Source organism: Sarcophilus harrisii, chromosome 2 (genome assembly GCF_902635505.1).
Source record: "Sarcophilus harrisii chromosome 2, mSarHar1.11, whole genome shotgun sequence".
NCBI lineage: Eukaryota > Metazoa > Chordata > Mammalia > Dasyuromorphia > Dasyuridae > Sarcophilus > Sarcophilus harrisii.
In genome coordinates, this window is record NC_045427.1 from 262,029,908 (window position 1) to 262,038,354 (window position 8,447).

Here is an 8,447-nt window from a genome sequence, read left to right on the forward strand (position 1 = left end):
CAAGAGATAATAGAGCGAAGCCTCTAAAAACCTCAGGGGGAGGAACTGGTTTTGTGGGAAAGATGATTTGAAAGAAGTTAATGATATAATAGCCAAGTCAATCAATCAATCATCAAGCATTTATTAAGCCCCTGTGCTATATCAGGCTCTGAAGACACAACCATTAAAAAAAAAAATTAATCCCTACCTGCTCTCAGAAAGTTTACATTTTAAGAAGAGAGCACCTACAAAGATAAATTTGTGTCAAGGAGCAAAGACACAGAGAGGGTGATAGAAACATCAAGACCAGCTTGATTGGATTGAATAATAAAGCTGGAGCTATTTCAGTGGCCTTTGAGTTGATCTCACCACAAGTCTCTCCCTCTCCAAAAGATCCTCCACTTTGCTGCCAGAGTGATTTTCCTTTTAAAGTACAGATCTGACCACTCCCCGACCTCAATACTCCAATGGCTCCTTATTACTTCCAAGATCAATATAAAATTCTTTGTTGGGAATTTAAAGTTCTACATAACTTGGTCGCTTCCTACACTTCCAGGCTATGTTCATTTTATTCCCTCTTTCATGTTTCATGATCTAGTTCCTCTGACTTTCTTGTTGTTACACACACACTCACACACTCATTGTGCTTTTTCATTGGCTATCCCTTCCCTACCAGGAATATTCTCCAGCCTCATCTAGAACAGGTAGACATGCTACCAGGGCAATATTGCCCTGACTGGGCCAAATGAAGGCAAGCAAAGAGTGGAAAGAGTATTGTATTTGGAATTAAAGGTTCTAAATGCAAATTCAAGTCTCTTATACCATATGAAAAAAAAACAACTCACTTAACCTCATTTAACAACTTCCTTCCCAAGCTGTGAGGCTCCTTACAGCTTCTACACTAAGAAGTTTGTGTGAATTCCCCAATCTCTCCTCTCCTTGGTGGTTTTGGCACTTTTGAAAACCAGGATTGGCCCATTTTGTTTCTTTCAAAGGAGGAAAGGTGGGAAAGGAATGAGAGGCACTTTCTATGAGCCAAGTTAGATGTCAAAGCAAGCAGACTAATGGCCCTGGAGTCAGATCCTCTGAGTTCAAATCCAGCCTCAGACACTTACTAGCTATGTGACCCTGGGCAAGTCACTTAATCCTGTTTGATTCAGTTTTCTCATCTGTAAAATAAGTTGGAGAAAGAAATAACAAACCTTGTCAAGAAAACCTCAACTGAGGTCATGAAGAGTCAGACACAACTGAACAACAACAAAAATGAGACAGACCTAAATAAGCTTTGGTGTGTGAATATAAGGGAATATTATTGTTCTATAAAGCAACGAGAAGCAGGATGATTTCAGACAAGCCTGGAAAGACTTACATGAACTGATGCTGGAGTGAAGTGAGCAGAACCAGAGAACAATATATTCAGTAACAACAAGATTATGTAATGATAGACTGTGATGGCCTTGCCTCTTTTCAACAATGAGATGATTTAAGGCAATTCCAATAGACTTGGGATGGAAAGTGAGCCATATCCAGAGAGAATTGTGGAGGCTAGATGGATCAATGCAGAGTATTTTCACCTTTTTTGGCAGTTGTTTGTTTGCTTGGTTTTTTTTTTCTTTTTTTCTTTCTCATGGTTTTTTCCCTTTTGATCTGATTTTTCTTGCACAATATGATGAATATGGAAATATATTTAGAAAAATTGTATGTTTAACCTATATCAGATTGCTTGCTGAATTGGAAAGGAGAAAAATTTGGAATATGAGGTTTTGTGAAGGTGAAAGTTGGAAACTTTTGTATTTGAAAAAATAAATACTACAAAAAAAAATTATTTTTTAATTGACCCAGGCACTATGCTAAGCACTTTAGCAAAGTATAGAGAGTTTTGGAAGTTGAAATTCTTGGCTAAAATACATTTGGAGGGAATATTACCACACACACACACACACACACACACACACACACATACAAAAAGAGACTTGGAGCTCGAGTCTTATACATAAGTGTAAGTATAAATAGCTATGTGTCTGATAATGCTCGAGAAATTTAAACCTCAATTTTCCCATTTAAAAAACAGAGTTGGGGCAGCTAGGTGGCGCAGTGAATAGAGCACCAGCCCTGAAATCAGGAGGACCTGAGTTCAAATGTGGTCTCAGACACTTAGCAATTTCCTAGCTGTGTGACCCTGGGCAAGTCACTTAACCCCAATTGCCTCAATTAAAAAAAAAAAAAGAAGAGTAATACCAGTTTTTCAATCTTGTACTATTTCCCTAACAATGAAATTGAAATAATAATTATTATGCTGAAACTACTTTGAAAGCCAAAGAATACTATACAACTCTGAAAGATTATTCATGTCTTTCTGTCATTTGTTTACTATTTCTTAGCACTTCACTCATTCTCCAGCATATAGAGGCACAACTCCCATAAACGCTACTGGCCCAGATAAAGGATCATAGATGATTTAGAGAGACCTTAGAGATCTGCTCCAATCTTATTTAATAGATGAGTAAACCATTTATAAATGCTATCTATTATTATTGATCAGGCTACTGGACCCAGATGGCTCTGAGGTGATCTTGCGCAGCCTTCCCTGGCTTAAATCCAGTTCCCTTGCATGATATGGCCTCACCTCTTGGATGTCAAGGTTCTCTTCAAGAACGAAGAACAAATAACAACCACAATAACCTAATGTTATTATTGTTGTTAAATCTTGGACAAATCATCTAATCTCAATTTTCTTATGATTCAGAATCTTTGTTAAATTGAACCTTTATAATGAGAGGTTAGATCTTTCTTAGGTCCATTTAGCCCAAATATCCTGTGGATTCCAGAATCCTCTGGAGTCCTCGTTATCTCCAAATCTCTAGGACACAGAATCAAATAGTGCATTCAGCTCACTAAACTCTCACAGGCCAGGTTCATTCTACACCCTTCCTTAGTCATCCCTCTCTAATTCCACCCAAGTTATGGCCCTGTTCAGCAGGTCCAGATGTGACCTCAGAGCACCTGACCAAACTCTATACCCCTCTCTAGGTTTCAGTTTCATCATCTATAAAATGAGGGGGTTGGACAAAATAACCCAAGGTCCTTTCTAGTTCTAAATAAATCTGTGATCCTACAATCTGGGTCCTCATAATGATCCAATCTTCCAGGGCAAGCTTAGGTCATCTGCCTGACATATTTTTCAGGGATGATCTATATGGGTTTCTTAGGACTACCCCAGTCTGGGACTGCCCCAAATCCAAATGATTTAAAGTTGGAACCTTTAAAATACCAGTAAAATCATAGTGGCTGGTCCACTCATTGTCCCAAATTCTGAGTGATGCTTAGGTCTCCCTTGATGCTGTCACCCCTGTCCCTAGGGGTGCTCTGTGAGGTTTCCTCCTGTACCCTGTACCTCAACTCTGAAAGCTCCCTCCCTCCCTAAACTACTTGAGATGTTAAGGGAATCAGCTTTCACCCGGAGTCTCAGCAATAAGGTGAAAAGACACCAGGTTACCCCTCGTCCCAGTTTAGAGCTGCTGCCATCCTCAGAGTTGGGGGGGGGGGGGGGAAGGAAGAGAAAGAAAGAAAGAGCCCCGCCCAACAGGTGAGGTCATGGGAAAGCAGCACTGGCGCTGACACCTGGGGAAACCCGTTCTCAGGCCAGCTTCCCACGCTTGCTCCCTGGGAACCAACTAAGCCCATCCCAAGTGCCCCACACCCCAGTTCCAGCCTCTGCTCCCAGCTGAAACAGAAAAGGATGTTGAGAGGGCTGGAGGAGGGGCTAGAGAGCCAAGAGAAGAGGAGAGTATTGGATGTGATTTGGGGGCACTGAAGCTCGACTCGTGTTTCTTCCCAGTTTAGTGTAGTGGATAGAGTTCTGGACTTGTGTCAGAAAACCTGTGTTCCAATCCTACTTCACTACCATGTGAAGTCACTTAACATCTCGGGGACCTCAATTTCCTTATCTATAAAATCAAAGCATTGGATTTAATGGCTTTAAGTCAACTCTATGCCTCCCATTAATTTCCCATGGCATTATTGCAAACTTCAGGCCCTACTCCTGTCCCACTTTTAGAAGTCCACAAGCTCTACTCCTAGTTAACCCTGTGGGTTCCCATCATATTCACCACCCAAAGACACTGAGTAAAAGTATGGAATAGAGCTGGTGATGAAGGTCAGGGGGTCTCGCATGTAGCTTCAGTCCAAGCTAGCATTGGGAAATGACAGACCAAAACATCAATTTCAGATGTTTGAGACTTTTATTAGTAGACATAACTCCACAGAGTCCCTTCTACATTCCCTAACCATTAGGGATTGGACCCTCAAAAAGGATTTCCTCTGCGTCTCCCTATTGCTGTTGTCCCCCTCCCCTCCAGGAACCCCCTTCTCCAAGATTCAGCCCTCACTCCCCCACTCCCGTCCAGCCAGTTTGGGCAGTAGTGAGAAAGGACTGAGAGAGCTATTCTCATCAGAGCCCCAGGTGGCCCCTCCCTCTCTGGCCTTAGGCAGAGATGGGGCTGAAGGTAGGCTCAGGGAGGAGTCCTTGACAAGTTCCTCCCATCTCCCCTCAGCAGCAGTCTTTTTCCTCTTCTCCTTTCCCTCCCCACTTTGCTCCCAGCGTCCTTTTCTCTCTTGCCAAACGGTCTTGTTCCCAAAGATCTCTCTTCTATAGAAGAAGCTTGCCCAAATATCCATTTTCTCATTCTCTCCCAGCATGCTCTCCTTACAACTTTCTCCTTACCTACCTCCTTATCCCATCATTTTAGTACCTTCCTTCCTGTCTCCTTTCCCAAAAGAGCTCTCTTCCATTACAGAGCTTTGCCCAAGGTTCCTCAGAGCCCTTGTCTATTGTAAACACTTCTTTTCAACTAGTTGATCTCATGGATGAGTTCCCTTCCTTGTATCAGAATCTGTGGGCTACAAGACTTTTTTCCCTGGAGAGAACCCAAGCAAGGATTTTTGCTAGTTCAGAGTTGTATTGGCTTGGGAGCCCATGCTGAAAAACCCCACTGAATTAGAGCCCTAGACTGTTAGTCACCTGAAGGAAAATGCTGCTTTCTTAAGGGTAAACTGTCCCTCAGAAGCAGACTTATTCCCTCCTACAGGTCAAGTTCCAATTGATCATAGTTTGGGCCCTGACTGATAAGAGTGAATGTAGCACTCCTTTCTGTTTGGGCCATAAACCTGGAGGGTCTCTCCCAGATTCTTTTTTAATTAGGTAAGAGGCCATTCTTTGCCTCAATTCTTACCTATTCTACCTATTCTTAATCACTGAATGGGTGGTGCCTCAGACAAACAGATCTAGGAAAGATCTGTTTAAAAAGGTCAATTTCCCCATCTGGGCCATCTCCAGTTGATCTTATCCAAATCTTGCCATTGGACCCAAATAGCTCTGGAGGAAAAGGAGAGGCTGGTGACTTTGCCCAGCCCTCTCTCGCTTAAATCCAATTCACTTGAATGTCATGGCATCCCCTCCCTGATGTCATGGTTGTCTTCCAGAATAAAGGACAAACAACAACCCAAAAAGGTCAAACAAAGCGAACAGTTAACGGCAATCTGTTCCTACAATCACCAGGAAAGGTCCACACCACTCGAAGGTAACCCAGGTCTGCTTCTGCCCGCAGCTCCAAGGTTTCCCGTGGCCCCACGGTTCCAGGCATCTCTAGCCTCCTGCTCCCCTCCCCTCAGAGTTGGGGCTCAAACAAAACAGAAGAATTTCTTCCACCTGCACCGGGACAGTGTCCGGACACCCTTGGCGTTGAGCTTCTTCTCCAATCTGGCCTTGTGCTCGATGGCGCTGAGAATAGCTGCATCAAACACCTCTTTCAAGTTCTTTTGAGTCAGAGCAGAGCACTCCAGGTATCCTCGGGCTCGGATCTTTTCAGCCAAACCCTGAGCCTGGGGATGTGGCACAGGTGTTTCTCGACCCCCCTGGTCCAACTGGATCAGTACATTCACATCATCCCGCAAATCAGCCTGAGTGCCCACTAGCAAAACAGGGGCCTGGGGGTTGTGGGTTCGAATCTCAGGCAGCCATTTCTCTGTGATGTTTTGGAAGGAGCCAGGCTGCACAACACTGAAGCAAGCCAAGAAGACATCTGTGTCTGGGTAACAGAGGGATCGAAGTCGGTCAAAGTCCTCCTGTGGGAGCAAGAAATAAATTAGAATCAGCAAAAAGTTGGTGAATGTACTGATCCAGATAAGGGGAAAAGCTGGTTAGGAAATTTAGTCTCTCACCTGAGACTGGAGGAAGCTAACACTGTCTCTTTTGTGCCTTAAGCTAACTTCTGGCTCATCTCTCACCCAGGAATTTAGGTAATAAAAAAGAGGTGGACTACAGGCACAGAATGAGGCATGCATTTTCAGACGTGGTCAATAAATGGGTGTTTCCCTTAGATACTTCTTTGTTCTACAGTGATACCTAACATTTTCTCCCTTCAACCCCCATCTCTTCCACCTTCCAAGTTGTTGAGTTGTTTTCCCCCTCTAAAATAGAAGGGCCTAGATTTTTTCAATGTGTATTTCCTGCACTTAGTAAAGTGCCTGGAACTTAGTAAGTACTTGTGAACTGACTGGGGAATGGGGAGAGGAATCAATGGAAAGTGAGAGTAAGATTTTTTTTAAGCATCAGTATTTTTTAAAGGCTGATGGATAATGAGGCTGGGGGACTCTTCTCCCTACACTCCTTCTGGGGTCTCAAGGTCAAGTTAGGTGGTTATTCTTCTTACCTGTCCAGCTGTGTCCCAGAGCTCAATCCGGACAGGAGCTCCATCCACCAAGACTTGTACTGCATTGAGAAAAAGTCAGGAAATCATTTCCTTCAAATCAATACTCCTTTCTCCATCTCTTAGGTGTCCGAGACCTCCGCCCCTCCACCCTCCACCCCCACAGTAGGATTCCTAGAATCAAAATACATTTGAAAGGGAAAGGGCCTTAGGGCCCAGAACCTTCAGAAACTAAAGCCCAGATAAATGTAATAGAATGGGAGAGCCCAGACCGTATTCCTGGACTTCGTGCCCAGGGCTTTTTACCTGCTTTATGGGTGCCTCCTTGCCCTCCCAGTCACCCCCACATCCAATGAGAAGAACAGAACCTACATAGCTAGTGCGTGGTCCTGGGCCCCTGGCCTGATCCAGTCCAGTCCCAAGCCCATCCCCCACGCCCGAACCAAACAGTACCGGAGAAGGTGTCCAGCGCAGTGGGTCGATAGCAGGCTGGGTACCCATTGCAGGTATAGCTGACGATGAGGCTGCTCTTGCCCACCGCCCCATCGCCCACCAGCACGCACTTGATGCCCAGCTCCGGGGGCGCGCTGCCCCGCCGCACGGGAGGGGTCGGAAGAGGCTCCGACTCAGCCAGTTCCCGCGGAGGCATGGCCGGCTCCCCGGTGTGGCAGGGACGCCGGCTCTGGATCGGGGGCCTCAGTCCGCTAGCCTAGAACCTTCTCCTTCAGTCAGGGTCCGCTCCTGGATAGCCTCACAGCTCTGAGATCTCTCTCTCTCTCTCTAAAAAACCCGAGCTGACCGGACCTCCCTACCCTTGGTTTATTAGCATAGATCCGCCCGCCTCTTTACATATTCTACCTGGCCGGACTTTGGCCCTGCCCACCGGTCTACCTCCTTCCCACCCCCTAGTGATTTCCCTACTGGAAAGAACCCAGGAAAGACACACGGGAAAAAAGATCTTCTGGCAGGAATTTACGTTACCCTGGCAAAGAAACACCCAGTAAGGAGACAAAGAGACAAGCATAAACAAAGAAACTGAGAGACACCCCAGCAGCCAAAAAAAATTTTTTTTTAAAGAAAAGAAACGAAACACTCATAGAAAGCAAAGGGCCACCTAACTACAGAAATGCTGAACACAGAGAAGAGAAAGCCACCTTCTGTCCTATCCTGCCAATTCATAGGATCACAGGATTTAGAATGGAAAGTTCTTCTCCTTTAATCTAGTTTTATCCTGCTCTTGACACCCTCGTGCTCCTTTCTCTCCTCTCTTCTCATTTCCGGGCGAGTCACCTGAAAAGGAGTTAACTAGCCTTGTATTTCCCAGAGCCCCGCAGTTCTAGACTTATATTCAGTGGGAACTTAAATGCTTGTATATTAAGAAACTCAAGTAAGGGACTCTGGAAAGATCCAAAGGAAGGTTTCCAGAGCGTTGGGTGGATTCTTCACGGGTCTTTATATGAAAAGATTGGGGCAAAAATTTCATCAGAGTAGAAAAGCTGGGAGGAGTTGCAATCTGCCTTCGTGGAGGGACTATGATGAGATCATGGATCTATCAAAGCGGCTAAGCAATCTGTTCTGGGAACAGAACAAAGCAAATTAAGTAGATATTACTCTTATCCTGGGAGGAGTGTATAATGCAAGATCTTACCAAGAGCACAGAGATGAATGATGTATTGGGACCAAAAAGCAGGAGACTAAATTCTGTCACTAAGTAGAGATATAGATAGATGTACATATATTCACACACATATGTATATATAC

The 8,447-nt window shown here is 44.6% G+C and overlaps 1 protein-coding gene across 1 annotated transcript; it reads right to left on the minus strand.

The window, feature by feature from the left end:
• Positions 1-4,207: 4,207 nt before the first annotated feature.
• On the minus strand, positions 4,208-7,524 carry RHOV (ras homolog family member V). Its single transcript, XM_003758799.4, has 3 exons — positions 7,140-7,524; positions 6,690-6,748; positions 4,208-6,102 (listed from the first exon to the last, which is right to left on the minus strand). Exons 1-3 carry the CDS (start codon positions 7,333-7,335, stop codon positions 5,659-5,661), a joined length of 699 nt encoding a protein of 232 aa, XP_003758847.1. The 5' UTR covers positions 7,336-7,524; the 3' UTR covers positions 4,208-5,658.
• Between the last annotated feature and the right edge of the window lie 923 nt (positions 7,525-8,447).